Source organism: Aythya marila (assembly GCF_965140915.1).
Source record: "Aythya marila genome assembly, chromosome: 8".
NCBI lineage: Eukaryota > Metazoa > Chordata > Aves > Anseriformes > Anatidae > Aythya > Aythya marila.
The window spans coordinates 28,751,653-28,771,919 of record NC_139049.1 but is presented as its reverse complement, the minus strand read 5'-3'; the positions used below and the strand labels follow the sequence as shown (position 1 = coordinate 28,771,919).

The 20,267-nt window shown below is 37.4% G+C and overlaps 1 protein-coding gene across 3 annotated transcripts; it reads left to right on the top strand.

Annotated features, from left to right (window-relative positions):
• The first annotated feature begins 1,281 nt into the window (after positions 1–1,281).
• On the top strand, positions 1,282–19,112 carry MYSM1 (Myb like, SWIRM and MPN domains 1). 3 transcript variants are annotated; one of them, XM_082765958.1, is made up of 20 exons: positions 1,282–1,397; positions 2,407–2,482; positions 2,661–2,731; positions 3,816–3,893; positions 4,025–4,051; positions 4,613–4,691; positions 5,377–5,475; positions 6,329–7,092; positions 8,027–8,157; positions 8,986–9,089; positions 10,026–10,142; positions 11,165–11,253; positions 11,534–11,588; positions 11,674–11,724; positions 12,403–12,477; positions 12,864–13,052; positions 13,371–13,503; positions 14,755–14,860; positions 14,983–15,037; positions 15,578–19,112. In XM_082765958.1, exons 1-20 carry the CDS (start codon positions 1,327–1,329, stop codon positions 15,740–15,742), a joined length of 2,535 nt encoding a protein of 844 aa, XP_082622084.1. In that variant the 5' UTR covers positions 1,282–1,326; the 3' UTR covers positions 15,743–19,112. The 3 variants fall into 3 exon arrangements, with proteins under 3 accessions (XP_082622084.1, XP_082622083.1, XP_082622085.1); XM_082765957.1 differs by having other exon boundaries at positions 14,980–15,037; positions 15,578–19,111; XM_082765959.1 differs by having other exon boundaries at positions 10,065–10,142; positions 14,980–15,037; positions 15,578–19,110.
• Positions 19,113–20,267: the final 1,155 nt, after the last annotated feature.

Here is a 20,267-nt window from a genome sequence, read left to right as displayed (position 1 = left end):
TACTGGATCAAGACAAAGTATTTGTACTGCCATCTCTTGGAACAGAAACGTGTTCTCAAGCGTTCTGTGGTCATTTCCTTCCCAGTGACAATGGGCCTTTCACGCTTCCCTTCACTACGTGAACAGAAGCGCCAGCACATGAAGGGCCAAATGCTTCTTGCAAAACGGAACAGGTTTAAAAGCATGTGGGGATAAAACTGAGGATTTTATGGCCATGTTACAATGCTTTAAGGAGAACAACGCCCTTCTACTGTCATCTCCCAGATGAGAGACCTCAGTGCTCTCCATCTGAAAGGAAGGTGTGGGGAGCTGGGGTCGGCCTTTTCTCGCAGGTAACTAGTGATAGGACCAGAGGGAATGGCCTCAAGTTGTACCTGGGAGGTTCAGGTTGGAAATTCGGAGACATTTCTCCTCACAAAGAGCAGTCAGACATTGGGACGGGTTGCCCAGGGAGGTGGTGGTGCCACCATTTTGAACACCCTGGGGGTGTTCAAGAAAAATTGGATGTGGTGCCTGGGGACATGGTTTGGTGGTGACATTGGTGGTGTGGGATGGTTTAACTGGATGATCTTGGAGGCCTTTTCCAACCCTAATGACTCTAGGCTTCTAGGATTGTGCTAACAGACGTGACCACACGGCTGGAGGCGAAATGCACCTCAGCACCACCACGAGGTCCCTCAGCCAGTGCGTAGCCCTTTGGGGCCGGGCAGCCTTCCCTCACGCAGGGACCTGCCCAGCCATCACCTCAGCCCCACAGACTTCCAGCCCCACTCACCCCGTGGGCATAGAAATGTTTTTGCAGAGTTACACCGTTTAGAGGAAAGTAATATGGTATTGAGATATGCTTACAGTGATAAGAAAGCTTAGCAGGCAACCTTGTAAAATGCAGACAGCCAGACTCCTTGGAACAATTAGGTGAAAATCACGGTGTTAAGTCAGATAAGTGAAGAAATATTACCAATTCAAGCAGTAAAAACGTCAAAAGAAATTTGAAATTTAACAGGCCAGCAACTGAAGGCTATCTGTGAAACATCAGATGGATTGTGAACCTGGATAACCCACTCAGTGGAGGAACGGGAGGGTCCTCTCATCGAGAAGTACATAAACTGTATTTTGGAGCTAGTAGGCGTGCTCGCGAATAAATTACTACTTCACTGAGAGCCTCACCTGAGCCTAAATTATCGGCTCCACCGCCACCTCCCCGCCTCCGCCCGGCTTCTCCTCAGGGAGCGCCCTCACCCCGGCAGCCGCGCGTGCGCCGCCGCCATGCTGCCCGCGGCCCCCCCTCAGCCGCCCTGCGCCTCGCGAGAGCCCGCGGCCGCCGTGATGGCGGCGGAGGAGCCCGAGGTGGACGTCGAGGGGGACCCGGCGGCCGCGCCCGGCGAGGGGGAGCCGGGGTGAGCGAGGCGCTGCCCCCGGCGGAAGGGCTCCGGGGGGATAGAGCCCGGGGAGGGGGGTTTTCGGCCACCCCCGTTGTCGGCTGGGCGCGGGGGGTCGCGGGGTTTTGGGGTCCCCTGAGGGGTGTTCGTGGTGGTGGTGTGGGGATGTGAGGGGTCGGGGGTGAGGGTGTAGGGATCCTGTCTTGTTCGGGCTTCTCTAGGGGGGATTTTGATAGCAAGTGATTGTATAAATTGCCGGGTGGTTTTAAGGTAGGAGGCTGTCCGTCAGTGGTGGTCTTCTCAAAGTAAAAACCATTTATTTACAGGAAAATCATCACCTGGGTGAGGTCTGTAAGAGCACTAGCCACCCTATATGCTCAGGTTCTATTAAACCTTGTGTGCCTATGAGCACTCCTCTAGAAGAAAAGATTATTTTCGTTATAGGGGGATGTTCTTACCTTATGAGGGAAAAAATGGAGAAATGTCAAGTGGAGATACCACAAATCAATGGTGCTATTAAAAAACATAGTTCCCTAATTGCAAACATAGTTCCCTAATTGCCCATGAAAGCCTGGCATTGTTCATTTCTGCAATGTGCAAGGTCCCTCCTGCCTGCAGTGTTTCTGCATGAGATTTTTTACTACTTGGGGTTCCAGTGGTATCTCAGACACTTTAGAGGTGAGATGTTGCTACTGAGAGCATTAATAAAGATGCTGAGGGGAGTTTATGCCGTGTGTGATCGTGGAATCATGGAATTATTGAGGCTGAAAAGACCTCTAAGATCATCTGGTGCAACCTTTAACCTAACACTGCCCCTTATCCCTTGGATCTCATGGAGTATTATGAAAGAGTAACATTACACAATGGTCTGCAATGGATGGCTTTTAGTTTTAGTATCTCGTTCTGCCATCTTCTGTTAATGATTTTGTTACTTAACTGTACGTTTATTTTAATTCTGACAGCATTCGTTTTGTTTGAACATATTTGCATTGGTTCTGAACACTGGATTTTATTTATTTTTTTTCAGAGAACATGAAAGTACAGCTTCAAGCTTGCTACAGGACCACTATCTTGATTCATCTTGGAGAGCTGATAACAATCTTGTAAGTAATTCTAAAACGAACAGTACTTATAGCAAGGTTATCACAGCTTCTATTTTCTCTATTCTCTTACATGCTACATGTTCTTGTATGTGCTCTTTTAAAATCTATATTGATTCTTGGTACTCAAATAACAGTGTGACAGAATTCAAAGATTAAGTAATACTTGTATTATTTGCAGCCGTGGACATTGGATAGCAGCATTAGCGAAGAAAACAGGGCCGTCATTGAGAAAATGTTGCTGGAGGAAGAGTATCCTTTTCCTGATGTGCCTTTATGATTTATTTTTTTTTTTTTCTGTGGACAGAAAACTTCTTGTTTCCAGAGGAAATGGACAAATTCACATTTCCTTGTGAATGCAACTGAAACACTGTCACCTTGTAGGCAGTAGGCGGATTACAGGAGTCAGAGAGGATCCCTTAATTAAATGATACAGCTACCCCTAGCTTGCACTGATGCTGCAAAGTCTTTGGCTTCTTCACAGCCTATTGACAATACCTAAAAATAGTCACGGTTACATAGTTTACTGGTTAGAAACTTAATGTTCTTGGGTAGTCACATGGGAGGGAGGAAGAGACAGCTGGGAAGACGTTAAGGTAGGGGCAGGGATGACTTAAACTACAGAATTTGTAGGCCTTATGTAGGTAGCACAGGTTCTTCTGACTTGATCTTCACTTGGACTGTTCACTGTCTGTTTTGTTTTTTTGTTTTTTGGTTTTTTTTTGGTCTGGCTACTTGTATACTTTGACAGGAACCAAGATGAAATGAGTAGAAGGAACAGCTTCTTTATTTTTTTTTTTAATTATTTATTTATGTATGTATTTATTTAAGTTTTGGCTGAAATATTCTTATCGTTAGTAGTGTTTCTGGCCTAAGTTGACCTCAGCATTCAAGGGTGGTGAAGGTAGTACTACTTGTGGAGCAATTTATATTCATGTTCTTTTTGTGATTGAGTAATACTCAGTAATAAAAGAAACAAGAAAATAAAGCAACAGAATCAATTATTAAGGATTAATTTGAAAACAGATAAGGTATCAGTACAAAGAGAAGTACTCAGTATGGTTTCTACATCAAAAAAGAAAAATTCTGTTGTGGAAGCAGGATACCTAGTTTGCTCAAAGTAAAGCGAGCATGTGGATTCAGAAATCAAATACCCCTTCCTTCTTTGTTACTAGTGGGAGTATGTGAAATAGTGTGTATTTCAGTTTTGAAAACTGTATGTGTGGTATTTCTACAACAGAATGATTATGAACCAGTGTAATTTATACAGTTTTTAGAATTTTCACGTGTACTGCTATTTTTTATACTTTGAAAGCTTTCTTAATAACAATTTCAGATATTATTTATCTAATAAATCACTTTCTGAGAAAATATGGCTCAATCAAAAGGAAGCAGAGAAAAGATCTATGAAAAGGTAAGCTGTGTTCTAGAAAAAAAACTCAGACGATAAGGAACTAAAAGTCCTTCTACGATAAGGTTACTTGCAGAGATATGCAATAGCATCACAATTACTAATTTTAATTTCATTCTGTTTTGTATTTGCAGTCCACATAAGAAAACTGGAAAAGTCATGTACGTACAATTTAATAAGAGCATTATTTTTTATTAATTTTATAAAATTTTTATACATTTTATTGATTTTATAAACACTTTAAATGAGTCGCATTTTTCAGTGTGGCTTCTGATTTATTAAGATATAGTAACTAAAAAGTACTTCCACAAGATTAAATTATCTGCACAAAATTATTTAAGGGATCTTTCAGCACACAGAAATGTTGTGTGTAGTAAGAGGCCTGTAGTAAAATACATATATACATATGTATGTGTTTTGTAGCACAGTGGTCCTTATATTTTAAAAAAAAAAAAGTGTTGATTCAAGTGGGCTTTCTTGCCTGAACTTCTCTGTTTACTTGTTCTATGTACTTCTGCATTGTTAGTTACTGACAAATGTGTTGGTTTGAATCTTCCTTTGTGTTAGAGAAATTGAGAAATTCAGCCACATTCATGCTTAAAACAATACCCTGAGCTTTACAGGAGATGAGCATTAGTCCTCTTGTCAGAAGTTGTCTTCAGTTACTGGGATTTGAGAATGTTTTTAAGAAACCACTAACTTCGGTTTCCTTTTTGTTCTAGGGTGCGATCACCTACAAAATCAACTAGCTACTCAGTAAAGTGGACATCAGAAGAAAAAGAACTGTTTGAACAAGGACTGGTATGTTTGTATGTATTATATGTAATATTTTGTTTAGATATCATTAATTTACCATCATTAGCAAAATAGTGATAAGTAAGCTTGTTATATTTATCTGCTTCTGCTTTTTCACTTCTAATTTGCTAAAAATAATTGCCACCTACTAAGGGTGTAATGATAAATCAGATTTACACTGATGAGTTGCCAAAAATGGTTCTGTCTGTTTACCAGATTTTGTTTGTGTGATTACAATTTGAGATCACAAAGTATCTCAAACATTTAGCTTTACAGCAACATGATTATACAATTCATAGTTAATTGCTTGCTACATTCTGTGGTTAAAGCAAGTCAGTTAATAAAGTGAAATCTGTTAGCTAGTATTGCAAGATCTTTAGAGATGGTATGCTTATACAGTGTTGAATGTAGTAGGGTTTGATTCAGCAAGTACAAATTTATTTCAGCAGGATTCCTCGAGTTAACAAGCAACATAATTTATAGCATGTCTGCACTGAGTGAAGAACAGCAATAATTCTTACTGCTAGATGTGCTTTTTTTCCTTGGTAGAATATGACTAGTGAGATTCTTGGGTTTAGTTGTACTATTTGTGTGTTTGTAATGAATGGTCGAGTTTTTAAATCCTTCTTGGACATTAACATTCCAGACATTGCACTTTGAGGCTGGCTAACTTCAGTGTGCTCTGTACTAGGTCAAGTTTGGCCGCCGGTGGACAAAAATTGCCAAGCTGATTGGAAGTCGCACTGTTCTACAAGTAAAGAGCTATGCTAGGCAGTACTTTAAGAACAAGGTAAGCAGTATCTCAAGTATGCTGTTATATGAGTAGTTTGGTTTTCATCTGTCTTTTTTAGGATACTGCTGTCAAAGTACCTAGTCTATTTATTTTCATATTCAGAAAAGTAGAAATGCTATTTGCAGTTTTAAACATGAAATTAGACAGAACTTCAAATTCCTAGAAAAACTCCAATATTTTTATTGCTGGTATAACTAAACAATGTGTAGTATAACTGTAAGTTCTTATGCTGTTGATTTTTAGTCTGAAAATTCTCATTTTCCACACTATAGCTTTACTATGTGAACTACAATGAACCACGCGTTCGTTGTAGTTTTAGCTTTAGTTGCATTTGAAATATTAGGGGCTTTTTGGAATTACTTCTACTAGAAGGAATTTAAAACTACTACTATTACTAGAAGGAATTACTGCTGTCTGTTTTTGAACTAAAGTAAATGGTGGTAGAGTTTGGCTAGTATACCTATAATGCTGTGTAAAAGTTGACTGGAATAGATTAAAATGTGTTTTAAAAGTTAGAAAGTAACTAAAAACTAGTAACTAGAAAGTTAGAAAATAACTAAAAGTTAGAAAGTAAAATTTCAATGAGGAAGAAACACCTCAATGTTTTTCTTGATTTTTCTGAGATGATGTTATACGTAATACTGACTCAGCTTGTTTACCTGCTGGCAGTGCTGATTGTGGCTACCTGTTTCAGTCATAAATCTTTGTCAGCCTATCAAACATCTCTTTTCAGAACATCTGTCTGCTGTTCAAGTAAAATAGTTCTGACTCTTTGGGAGGCAGAGGGGATTGTTTTTTGTTTGTTTGTTTGTTTTTTTTCCCTCCTAAAAGTTTTTTGTACTTTCCTAAGGCAAAAAATGATGAATCTGAAAGAGAAGAGCAAAATCAGTGTGGTAGCAGTCTTCCTTCTGAAGATGGGATAAGGGTAGAAGCATGGTCATCTGGAAACTTGAGAGGCCGTGCAGACCCTAATCTGAATGCAGTGAAAATTGAAAAGCTGTCAGATGATGAAGAAGTAGATATAACCGATGACACGGACGAATTATTTTCTCCTACGTTCCAGCAAGATGCTGGAAAACCTGAATTATCTGTGAATTCAAGAAGTCCAGTTGAAGAAATGAAAGGAATGGAACACGTTTTTCCATCTGTTGGACACAGTTCTGCTATTTCTTTATCTAAAGAAGATTCTCAGCATACCAAACAAGACACAGCGGATGTGTTACTATTTCGAGGTGTCGCAGCAACATGTTCTCAGCACAGAAACGGTGATAAATCTGTGAATTTAGATTACCAGCAATGCAATAATTTTATTGAGAAAGCTGAGCAAGGCAGAACAGAAACATCTCATGGGTCTAGACAAGTTGCTGATCAAGAGCTTAATGAGGAGCAGAGAGACCTGGCTGATAACGGATTGCTTTTTCATTCTCCCTGCCAAGCGGATGAAGATCATCAAGAGGAAGCAGAGGAGCTTAAGCCACCTGATCAAGAAGTGGAGATTGATAGAAGCATCATCCTGGAAGAAGAAAAACAAGCTATTCCTGAATTTTTTGAAGGGCGTCAGGCTAAAACACCAGAGCGTTACTTGAAAATTAGGAATTATATTTTGGATCAATGGTAAGATGCATTAATTTTGCTTTCTGAAATAAGGGATTCAAGTCATAGAATCATACAATAGTTTGGTCTGAAAGGTACATTAAAGATCATCTAATTGCAACCAGTTGCAATATCACTCGTGTCCTCCTTTGTTGGCTTTGTTGGCTAAAGCAGTCCTTAATACCAATAGCTTACTTCTGAAAAGAATACAAGTATTTATGTGGTAGCGTTCCAAAGATTACCAGCCCTGATTATTAACGCTTCTTCTAACTCTTCCATTTTTTTGTAGCATTCTGGAAGCTAGGCAATGGAAATACTTCGAAGAACTAGCGAAAGCAGCATCCTATACCAGAACAAAATGCTTCTGTTTTGGTCATGCTTATTTTCCTTTCAATTTTTTGTCATCCAGTATATATGCTTTCTTACATGATTTTAATGTTTCTTCAAAATATCTGTTTAAACTCATTCCATAATGGTGTGTAGTACTGCCATCATAGAAGGGCAGCTAGAAGAAAGTCTGCACTACAGAAAATATTATTGAACAAAAAAACCTTCAAATTAAGCATCAATTTGGAGTATTGCTCGTACATTTGAATATTTTATGTTCCATCAGCAAAGAATCAGTTTAAGGAACCTTAATGATCTGTGGTAGCAGGCTAAACATAGCTTGTTACAGTTTTGGTTTACATGCTTGTTGGATGGTTAGCTTGCTTCTTAGTAGAAAGAATTACCAAGTCTAACTGGGTTCTCATTGAGTGGCCTTAGTATATTAACAGCTTATTCTAATTGAAGTTTGTTTTGTGAAACTTGTATTTTTGCTGCAATTGCTCTGCATGGTGTGTGCATCAGGGAAAAAAACATTTTGGTGTCTTATCTTAACCTCAGAGAAGTCACACAAGTCATCCTCTTCAGTGGTTTGTTTTGTGATTTGATGATGTGTTCTACTTTATTTTAGGGAGAGATGTAAACCCAAATACCTGAATAAGACCTCAGTGCGTCCGGGCCTTAAGAACTGCGGTGATGTTAACTGTATTGGACGGATCCACACGTACTTGGAATTAATAGGAGCAATTAACTTCGGCTGTGGTAAAAAATATTTTTATTGGAATTTGATTCATCGCTTAAATTCTGATCAGTGCTTCTTGAGAGCATTTATCGTTGGCTGTCAGCTTTTCTATTAAAATGAGTGTTTTCATGGAAAGGGTGAACGTGAAGGTTGGTAAATACATCTTCAAAAGTCCAAGTTGACTTCAGTGAAGCACAGATGACTGCACTTAAGCAGAACCAAGTGTCCATGTGGATAATCTTTTAACTTCTTTGCTCCCTGTACTTTAAATGTCTTAAATAGTAGTTGTTTTATTTCGGTTCTGTAGCAGAGAGTGTTAGTACCTCATTTAGTGTGAAGTCCTGAGACATTGTATCTGAAATTCTGCCTTCCTTCCCCCAAAGATAGCATTAGAGTTGCTGTTTCTTTTCCCTGCTTTCCCATATTGAAGCATTTCCTAAATAAAACAAGGTTTTTTGCCCTCAACTACTTCTTCTTTAACAAAAATCAAACACTGAAGTCAATTGACACATTAAGAGTATGTACACGCCTAAAAGTTTCTGTCATTAATGTTCAGTTTGAGAGGCTCTGTATTGGGTTAATTTTGGTTCAAAGCTGGAGGACATCTAGGAAGAGGAATTTCCTAAGATAAATTTTGTCTAACATAGAAGTTACTAGAAATTAATCAACAATAAGGAAGGTGATTTTCTGTCTTAAAAATGCTGTGGTAGCAAGAGAAGACTACAATCAGTCAGTAACATGACCACCAGGAGATGTCATTTCAGTGTGTTGGGTTCTTCTTTATGGCATTTGCTTATCACTTCATGCTTTCCTGAAGTACAGCGTGTATCTGTTTATCTGTTCTGCAGAACAGGCTGTCTATAACAGGCCCCAACCAGCTGATAAAACACGGTCCAAAGAAGGCAAAGACACAGTGGAAGCATACCAGCTGGCTCAGCGTTTGCAGTCCATGGTACGCTTTTGAGGGTAGGGGAGAAGAAGGTGGGGGGGGGTGAACACCTAACGTGTAAGTTTTTTCATTTTGTATTTTCAAGGCAGGGCATCTCAGGAAACTTCTTTTGTTCAATTTGCTGTTTCATTAGGATGCCCTTCAATGCAAGTGTTAGTCTTAAGTAAGTCCTAAGTTAGTCTGAAGTCTTTCTTTTTGACAGGTACCTGTCCTAATTTCTCTCCTGTTGTACAAAGATAAGTACCTGAAGAGAAGTCAAAGATTATGTTTCAGTCTTTTCCATGTAGCCCCAGCCACTTTTCTCCATCTCTCTATGATTTATTAGTCTAAATCAGCCAGAAAACAGTGGAGTGTATTGGTAGTATGTGATTAAGTTGCTTGTGTTTTAACCGTTAAGTATACTGTATATATGATATTACTTCCTCTGTGCGTAAGGCTCTCAGTTAAGCACAGTAGTAACTCATTCATAATTACACGAGTTACAAATGCTTGCCAGATTTAATTTTCATATTTGCATTTAATGTAGCACTTTTAAGTACTTCACACCAGAGTAAATCAGTTGATGAGACGAAAACTAAATCAATCCCACTTAAAAAAAATAAATATGAAGAACAGTAGCATACACTAGATGTAAACGTACTGGTTTATAGCTTTGTGTTGTCTGTTGTAATTTGCAGTTGGATAATAATGTGCCGTTGCTGCCAAGGTTGTTGATTTTTCTGTGGAGCATCATCCAGGTGTTTTTCTTTACAGCCTTAAAAACTGAAAACTTCACTGGTGATACTTCATGGCAGATTGCAAGCTACTTAATTCTGGAGAACTCCGGGGTGTTTTTTCTCTTGTGGAAATATGTCATAGTGTTAGTAAAACTCATGCAGCAGTAACCTTTTAGATTATGCTCTTATGATTGATTAAATGAAGCAAATGCATTTTTTTCAGAAGTTTGATCTTTCACTCACGTTGATTTGCTTGCTGCAGCGTACAAGAAGACGGCGAGTGCGAGACCCTTGGGGAAACTGGTGTGATGCTAAGGATTTGGAAGGACAGACGTTTGAGGTAACCCCTCTTTTAAATTCTATTTACAGAAGTAATTCTTGGTAATGGCTAGCAGGTGGTGTTGCATCAAATATTGCACAACCATTTTCCTCTTATAGGTGTTTAAATTACTGGTTCTGCAATGGCAAAGCTAAAAATAATGTAACAGTTGTTACATTTGCTGATAAATACAACTGTGCTTGGGTGTTTACAAAGGTATTCATGTTGTGAGTCTGTATGGACCTACACGATTTCATGTCTGTAAAGCTCTTTGCCTTGTTTTGTAGGAGACTTCATGACCCTTTATTTTAAGTTATAGAAAAATCGGTTTTGATTCATGTTAAATAAAACCTTTGCATGGTGGTTGATAGCATAAGTCGATGCTAAGTTTAAAATATTAAGTCATCAAGAATCAGAAAAACCTGAAATGAATTTCTGTGGTGATTCCTTTTTCTTGTAACTTAAAATAAATGAGTCTTCTTTCATTACAAAGTTCAGTTTTATTTGATTCAAAATTACCACGAGTCTGGCAGGAAAATACTGGTTTACCTTTTCCTTTAAAAAAAAAAAAAAAAAAAAAAATTACCTGATTCTTGTTTTTTTTTTTTTATATTCTAGATACTTGAAAGCTAAATGAGATGACTTTCTACTATTATTTAAAAAAAAAAAAAAAAAATCACATACTACAGTGTCATAGTTTACCTTTCTTCATAGTTTTGCTTTCTGCAAAATATGGCTCTGGGTTGAAAGAAAAATCTGAAAACATTTATCATGACACCTTTTCAGGGATTAACTTTTCTCAAAGAGAAAATGTAAGAAATGTAAGAATTCTCTCTTCAGTTTTGTAGACTAGGTCTCTAATTATTACTTTCACGCTGTTTGATTCTGCTGTGGCTATTGCCTTCTACCTTGAGTAGTCCTGTAACACAACAATTGGTAGCATATCAAGAGGACATTGATAGCAAGAATTCATTTTGGCCTTGTCTTAGAACCACTACTGAAAGAACACGTAAGACATCAACAGATTAATTTTATTTTTTTAGCATCTATCTGCTGAAGAATTAGCAAGAAGAAGAGAAGAAGAAAAACTTAAACCTGCAAAATCTTCTAAAGGTTCAAGACAAATAAAAAGGTATTTAAAGTACATCATGTTCAAAAGTAGGTCCAGAAATAAAACAACTGGCTTGCGTGGCGTCAGGCTGGAACAAATAACATGTATGCATGTCAAAATTTTAGTACTAAAATTCACAAGTGTGGGTGGTGACGTTTCTATACTTGGTGGAAGTCCTCCTAATATGGGATGAACAAATCCAGTGACGAAGACATTCTTCCTACACTAAAGAGACAGTGGGAAACTAGGAAAGTTTCCTGACTGTCCTACATCTTTAGAGAAATTTTCTTTCATTTTATAGTTCCTTTGATCCCTTTCAGCTGATACCATGCTGTTTATTCACTGAAGAAAAACAGGTACGTATCTATGAGTGAATAGCTGAGAATGCTTTGTTTACTTGTATTATTTTTCTCATGCTCATTATTGTGTTTATCATTTCAGGAACCTTTTCAGGTGAAAGTGTCTTCAGAAGCACTTTTAATAATGGATTTGGTGAGGATAAAGTTTTATCTTTCAGAAAGCTATGATGCATATGTGTGTGGTTTTAAGTTTTGTTTTATTTTTAATGGGCAATATAACCTAAATACGGTGCTGCAAAATTTTAACTTCTTTCCATTCAGACCTAGAGGTGACAGTCCAGTATTAAAGCCCTAAAAGATTAATGCATTTTCTGTATTGTGCTCAGTTTTTCTAGAAGGCAAATGGCTGTGCACTGATAAGAGTGTTAGGACTTTAATCATAACTTACTAAAAACTCCTCTCTAAAACAGTTTACCATTTTAAAAGCTTCTCGGTTTGTTTTCTGCCACTCTGGGTGTTTACAGAACAACGTGTCTTTTAATATCAATGCGTTGCACCAAAGTTTTGTGCAGTTGTTCAGTACATCACAGCATTGTTCAGGCTTTGTTTGAAGCTAGCTCACTTTATATATGGAAGAGTAATAAAGATGCACAATATCCATGTGTATAATAAACAAATGTAACCTTTCCTGCTTATTTCAAATTGAAACACTGGCTATTTTATAGTCTTTATTAGTCATAAGTTTTCTTTCTAAATGTCATTGAGAAATTATTTAATTGCAAATGTGAAAGCCAATGAATGCATTCTATCATGTGCAAATCAAAGCTAGGAGAAATTATACAACTTTAATAATTGTTTGATATCATTTTAGCACTCTCATGTGTCTATGGCAGAAGTAATAGGGTTACTAGGTGGAAGATACTCTGAAGCTGATAAAATTGTAGAAGTAAGTGTTTATCTTTTTTCCATTTCCTTTATGACATTAAAACTGTTTTGATAATATATTTATTAATTTCACAGAACCATAGAATCATAGAGTGGTTTGGTTTGGGAGGGACCTTAAAGGTTATCTAATGCCAACCCCCCTGCCATGGGCAGGGACACCTTCCACTAGACCAGGTTGCTGAGAGCCTAAGGGCAACTACTTCAAGCATATTAAAGTTACCCTTCATTACTTTAATCTTCAAATGTTATTTATGCTTCTGTTCAAACGTTGGCTTGTCAGCTCTTTCATGAGGAAGATCTGGTACCGACTCCTAAAATTCTTTAAGTGAATTTTATTTAACTGATTCAGATTTCTTGCATTTATCCATCTGGAGACTCTTTCAACAGGTTTGTGCAGCGGAGCCGTGTAATAGTCTCAGCACAGGACTGCAGTGCGAGATGGATCCAGTATCACAAACACAAGCCTCAGAAACACTTGCTGCCAGAGGATACAGTGTTATAGGGTGGTACCATTCCCACCCAGCGTTTGACCCCAACCCTTCTATACGAGATATTGACACTCAAGCTAAATATCAGGTACTTACTGGTCTGTACATTAATAAATAAATAAATAACCAAAAAAGCCAACAAACCTAAAGCCCCTCTGGTATTTGCAATGTTAACGCACATTGCTGCACTTATGCATATTGAAACTGTGTTCACAAATTGGTTTGTAGCTCTGCAGAGCATGCGAACGTACAGGTGGTTTAAATGAAGTTGAACAAGTGTTGAACACGTGAACAAGTTTGCCAGATTTTTCAGTGTTTTCTGACTTGTCTATTCTATTTTTTTAAATTTCAGAATGCTGTTGTGAAAAAGACTTTCTTATCTGTGTGGTTTGTTTGTTTGTTCTAGAGTTATTTCTCCAGGGGTGGTGCCATGTTCATTGGAATGATTATAAGTCCTTATAACCGAAATAATCCTCTTCCGTACTCTCAAATGACTTGTCTAGTAATTAGCGATGAGATCAGTTCTGATGGCTCCTACCGTAAGTACTGGTTTACCCATTGTTTTAATTTTTCTTTTTCTTTTGGATGCTAAGGGGAAAATGTTGCGTATCCTTCAACTGGGGCTTGAGAAATGGGTGTATGTTTGGTGCTAAGGGAGGAATTCTACTGTACAAAACCAGAACTTTCACCTAAAGAGTAATCTTGCAATCCCTTGCTGTTGGGACAAAATTTACAGCTATAAATAGATAGATTGTATTTCCTGTGTACTAACATCACAGTATTACCCACAGTCTGGTAAGGAAATAGAGGTTGGGGCAAGGGTCACTATTATTTATGTATTGTATCCATATGATTAGCTGAGAAACTGTTTCACGTGTATTGCAAAGTCTTGTAAAGCAGGAAAGTTTCTAATCCTTTGATAAACGACACAGAAGAATTATAGCAAAGACTCAGCTGCTATAGTGGCAAAGAACTTTTACTCCACTAATTTAATGTACAGAAGGTTAAAAAGTCAAACTTGCCAGCTGTCCACGGAAAAGAAGGTATGAAAGACAAATTGTCAAGCAGATCCTAGAAATGGTGTGCTGGCATGAATCCCAACCTAAGATACAAGGTATAAATTGTTGCTTAAAAGTATCATTGGCATTTCATGAAAACAGAATGTCTTTCTTGAATAGTTAAGAACGCATAAGATGTATGGAATTTCAAGTGTTGATCAGATACTCGTTCCCTGACATTAATCCCTGGGTAATTCCCAGGATAACAGTTTATGGCTGTATTCTCTGCCTCCTCTCTGTCCTCCCTTCCCCTGTTTTAAGTCCTGATTTTTGTATCCAAGCATGAAGGATTTCAGTATTTTTGGCAAGACAGTAGAAGAGGCCATGTGACCTGAAATTCCTCCTGTTTTTTTTCCTCTAGAAGTAAGCAGAACAGACAATGGAGACTTGCTTCATAGCTGTAGGGGAAGTGAAGTGGTGGCCACATCTGTGCAATAATTCTTACACTACCAAAACTAAAAGCAGTACTAAATTATATATTAAAAAAAAAAAAAAAGATTAATATTGCCATTTTTCTGTTACACTGTGGATTTCTGTGTGCTTTGTGGCATGAGGAATTGCAGAGGATAAGGAGGAAAGCAGGCTTGTTGCCTACTCCTACCAAAATTAAATTCACAATGAAAAATGTCATGCTTCTACTTCAGCCTCCTTAAGCAAGTCATGGGTCTTATAAATAGCACATGTTATCTATAGGAACATAAAGAGTGAATATTCATGTTCAATTGATTACAGGCCTGCCATACAAGTTTGAAGTACAGCAGATGTCAGAGGAACCTCAATGGGAATTAATATTTGAAAAAACAAGATGGATAATTGAAAAATACAAATTCTGTCACAGGTATACATCTGTTTATATTATAGCCAGTTTAGAATTTCTGTATATTTATTAGTGGTGTTTCAGTGGAGACATAAGTCTGCTTTCTACCCTTCTACTACTTCCTTTTCCTCTTTCAACAGCAGTGTCCCCATGGATAAAATTTTTCATAGAGATTCTGACCTGACTTGTTTGCAGAAAGTAAGTTTTTGCTTCTTTGAATTTTCAGTTGTAATGTTTTGTAATTTTAAATACTGTTTAAAAGACAAATCTCTTTGGTATCATGAGATGTCACAATCTTAAAAATCAGAGATGTAGACTAATAGCTGTAAATTGGTTTTAAAGAACTTAATTTACAAAATAATACACGCCTTGCACAAAAGAGACTATTTTAATCTTTTTTTGTCACAGCCAGTTACTGAGCACTGATCACAAAGTAAGATCTCTAAGTATTGTCCCTGTTTGTACAACTGGTTGTAACTCATTGCTGCTATGACTGGGTATGCATCTTCTCCAATTGTTTAAGGGGAGAAAAAAAGAGAAGCCAAAAGGCCCAGGCTAGAAGAATCTGGAATTTGTTCCTGTGTGGCTGTTCTTTTTTCTAAAACTTTTGTTGTTCAGTTAAATGCTTTCTGTAGTGAGAAGGGGAAAAAACAATACCTATTAAATATTCATCAGCTAGAAGGAAACAAAAATCCAGGAATAATAACAATTTTTAAATTTCATTTTTCTTTTGCGCAGCTTTTGGAGTGCATGAGGAGGACTTTAGACAAGGTAACAAACTGCTTCATTGCTGAAGAGTTCTTGACTCAAATAGAAAACTTATTCCTCTCCACATACAAGAGTGAAAAAAAGAGTAATGCTGAAGAAAATAAGAATGAATGTTCAAATGAATCGCCAATGTGACAGCTTAAACAAAACGGAACTGGACTTTTTTTTCTTACTTCCCGTTTTCTTTTCCTCCTGACCCCAATTATGTCAACTTTCAAAATTATTACCATTTTAATAGTAACAGTCAAAGAATCCTGCATTATTTTATTGTTATGGCTCAAAGATACCTTGAAAAACTGAGTGTGATCTGACTACATGAAGAACGTTCAGCAGTTTGCAAAAACCAAGTTATCACAGGGTTAGTTAATTACCACAGTCTGCCATTTGGGAAGAAGGAGTTGAGTACTCTGATTCAGTCTTCATGGAGAGTGCATCCTGTCTTATCTCAGTTTTGGAATTTTCTTTAATTTTATTTTAATCTGCAGGTACACATTTGATGCTCAGTGAATTTGTTCCTTAATGCTCTAGAGTTTCGAAGTTTGAATGAATTCACAGAAGAGAAGGTGACCACTTCACTGAAATGAAAAATTGTTAGCTCACTCGTTTTAAATTTTCCTGGTATCTGAAGGTTTCTTCAGTTTTGCTTTACTTTATCTAATCTGCTGTCATCCCCCCAGTGATCCCTGTTGTCAAGTAGCTTTTTGGAATATTCTTTGCTGCCTTGCATCCATGTTTGCTGGGGAAAGGCTGGCAAGTTTTTTGACTTCTCATTACTACTAATTGTGCTTGTTTCCAGTGGAAATGGTAACTCCTGTTTATTACAGGTTACGGTCTTTCTGATCTTCCATTCTACAGGAAGATACCTTGTTCTGTTAGATCACTATGATTTGTCCACTTCTAATTGCCACTGTTTCCTGTGGAAACGAGCTCTTCATTGATGGCAAGCTTAATGCAACAAACAGAAAAGTATTTGTCTTTTTGAAGGAGGGAAAAAAATAAACTAAGAACAACAAAACAAATCCCTACAACTTTTCAGTTTAGTTCTCTGTAATGTGCAGGTCAACAAGAAAACACACTGGTTCTATCAGTTCTTCAGTTATGATTTCATATAAGTGTAAATTCAGATAAATTAGTCATAAACAGATGGATCTTCATTTGAGAATTTTTCTTGATTGTAACTTGCATGAGCTCCATGAGCTATATCACTGAATCTTCACAGAAAAATGTGCTTTACTTTTTGTTCTCTAAATCTCTAAGATGAAATGTGAACTGTATACAGTTACTACTATTTACAGAGACTTATCTTGGACAAAGTTTCTCAAGTATGTCTGAAATATATTTGAAAACGTGAAGCAAGCAAGAACTTGAGTTTATACCTAGAGGGTATAAATTTGAGCTTATCCTAGAGGGGATGAAAACGGACTTGATTCTTATTTGAAAAATACAGACATATGTATATGCTTCAATATATATAAGTAGAATTTTAAGATTTTATATGTTTAAATCTTTAACTTCATCTTTTCATTTGTATAAAGATAAATAGAGTTTGAACAGCTTTAAAATTGTAGAGTTGCATCCTAATGAGGGAACTCCTTTGCAGAAGTTGAAATTATTTTTTTAATCATGCCTCACATTAGTCTCCTGGTTCTAAATGGAACTGCAGAACACGATCATATTAAAATATGAGCAATTGATGATGATCTCAATGCAGATTCAAGAGATATGGTCTTAAAAAATATTGGTGAATGTTCTACTTTCTCTTCTCTGTCATATCTCCTTGTGCACAGTTTCAGGTCCCACTTCTGTGTATAATTTGCAATCCATCTATTTAAGGCATGTTGGCTCTGTCTGTGTATTCTAAAGCATCATCTTTGAGACTTCCTAATGAAAAATACTGCATGGCTTTCTGTATTTCTCAGACTGCACTCTTGTTGATAAAGCATTCCGTCCCTACTTAGTTTTGGAGCGTTCTACAGTATTAAGGTATTCTGTTGCAGCTTTGCATAGGGTACTGTAGAAAAATCACAGGGTCTGTATGTACTAAAAGCTGTAATTCTCTTTCTACAAATTGGAAAGAAAGTTAAACCTCATGTAACAGCAATATGAAGTAGGTAATGTTCTTTGTCCGTATGTGGTATATTTCCAACCAGTTCAGGATGTTACCAGTGTTTGGTTAATGCTGACATCCGATGTGCCAGCTGCTTTTCTGTTTACTAATTAAAATGAGTTAAAGCAATGCAGTTGTATTAATTGGAGTTAAGTCATGAAAAGTCAGAAAAGTTGAGTAAAACATACTTCTGAAGCAGTTAGCCTCTTTGAGAAGAGGATGTTGTGTATCAAATGCTCAATACTGCAGGAAGACCCCAAATTTCGCAAGAGTGATTCCTGTACCTAAGGTTATTCATTGACAACATCGCAAGGTGGAAGTGGGGTGGAGGGGGAGAAAGTAAACTGCTTGTATCACCGTAATCCCAAATTACCACACAACGTTGTATGTGAATTGAAAATACCATATCTGTTGTGCTACCTACTAATTTTGTGGGCAGGAGACCTGGTAAGAAAATAACTAATCCGCTTTTGATTTTTGACTGTGTGACTAATAATGTGGGTTTGGAAGTCGCATGCTTCTGAGGAGATAAAAATCTATAATACTAATGCTGTCAGTTCTGCTACAAGTTCTGCTATATGTAAGGCATTAAATCTTTTTCTTGGAAAAATCACTTTTAACCAGCTATTCTTTTTATGCTAGCTTTCCTTTAGTATAAATATTGTGGGCTCTTATGTTTTTTGTTTGTTTGTTTTCTTTTATATAAGACCACTTGTTATTCCTAGACAAGCCCTCAAGAGGGGGGAAATGGTTGAATAACAACTGCAATGATGAAATTTAAACTGGAAGAATCAACAGGGGTGTGTGTGTATATATAAATATATATATATAGTGTGTGTATATCTGTGTCTGTATATCTTGGGATATATATTTATTCTAAGATTTAGCTTCTGGCAAACATCACTTATGGGCATTTGTTGGCCAAGTCAAGTTTTGCTATTATTGGCAGTGCCTTTTCACAGGTATTTATGCCTTGTGTTCATGAAGAGGACAGGAGGCTTGCCCATTATTTCTTGTTCTAGTAACTTTCCAAGAAGTGGTTGAACGCAGAGAAAATTAACATTGCCAATAATATTTTTACCCTTTTGCTCACTTCTTTGCTATTCCTCACTGGTGGTATACAAAGGTCTACTAATAAAGGCTCTATGTTCAGTACCTCAAAAGACGTGTTCCAGATTTGTGATAGCTTCTTGCCTCTTGAACATAAGATCTGGTATTTCTTCATTCCAAGTCAGTACCAACAAAAAGTGATCGTTTAAATTTAATACCACTAGAGGGAGCTTGGTCACAGCTGATAGAAAGCAGTAAAAGTAGAGAATAGAATAAACATGGTTGTGGTCTTGAAGTGAGAGCTAAAACTATTCTTACTAATGTATAAAAACTTCTAGCTCATGATTAATATTTATTCTGGGCAGTAGCTGTGTATCTTACTGCTTTCATTTGTTCTTACAAACCCTCTGCTTTGGTCTTCTTCAGAAAATCATCCCATGATGGTTTGAGGCAAGGATGCTGAGATGGTAATCAGTGTCTTGCAAACTGTTTTCAGATAAGGTGATCCTTCAGGCAGAATTGTGAACTAATATGATACGGCTTGGGGGTTGCAGTCATGTCTTCAAATCTGGGTAATGAATATAGTGGTATGAATGATCACTGGAATTGCCCCAGTTGCCACAAGTTAATTATAAAGGTGGTCATGAAAATATCTTTTAAACCACTACATTCATTACCCAAGTTTGATTCAAGGAAGTCGGTTCCAGCTCTCTGCTAGGAGTTCCTGCGCTATCGGGTTGTATGGGCAGAGACACCATGGAAGTGGGAAAAAGCTGCAGGGAGGCATTACTGCACACCACACAACATGCCACATCTGATGTGTCCCTGGCGAGTGCTGGGGGAAGGCAACTTGCTGTGCTGTCGCTGTGACACCCACCAGAGAAGCGAGGGTACGTGCAGGGTGACTTTGTGTGGCCCTGGAGAGCCAGCGCATGGCAAGTAGCTGGTTGTTCACATCCCACTGAACACTGTAATCATATTTGATACTGAACAAAGTATTTAATGGCCTAGATAAAAGCATTCCGGTTGTTTAATTGGAAATGTCTTGCTGTTTTACATAGACCTAGTGCCCTATTTTTATGAGATTTAAAATTGTGCAGAGAAATTGTTTCCATGGAAGCAGAGATCACTAAAGAAATAACGCACTCTGTGTTTCCTACAGGATTCCTCTTACAGCCTGCTGTTCTAAATAATTAACTCCTGTGTCATTGCAGTTTAGCATGGATTAAAGGAAATGCTTTGTTTCTAGTATCTGAGACATGATTTTATATATATTTCTATAAATGTATACATGTCATTTTAAAGGCAGGAAAATAAAAAAAGTAATAAGTCTGTTCTTATTTACAGAGGGGAAAAAATCCATCAGTACAAAAAAGTCAATGGAAAAGTACATTTTGGGGCAACTTGTACCACTCTAAAGTCAGGGATGCTTAAAATTATTCCTTCTTTCCCTTTCTTTTGCCACCGTTCTACGTTATTTGCTTGGTGGTGGTTATATTCTAA

Coding starts and splice junctions, on each gene's coding strand:
- MYSM1 (XM_082765957.1), top strand. CDS start 1,327: ATGGCGGCGGAGGAGCCCGAGGTGGACGTCGAGGGGGACCCGGCGGCC. Junction 11,254..11,533: donor GGTTCAAGACAAATAAAAAG/GTATTTAAAGTA, acceptor TTCATTTTATAG/TTCCTTTGATCCCTTTCAGC. Junction 14,861..14,979: donor AAATACAAATTCTGTCACAG/GTATACATCTGT, acceptor CTCTTTCAACAG/CAGTGTCCCCATGGATAAAA.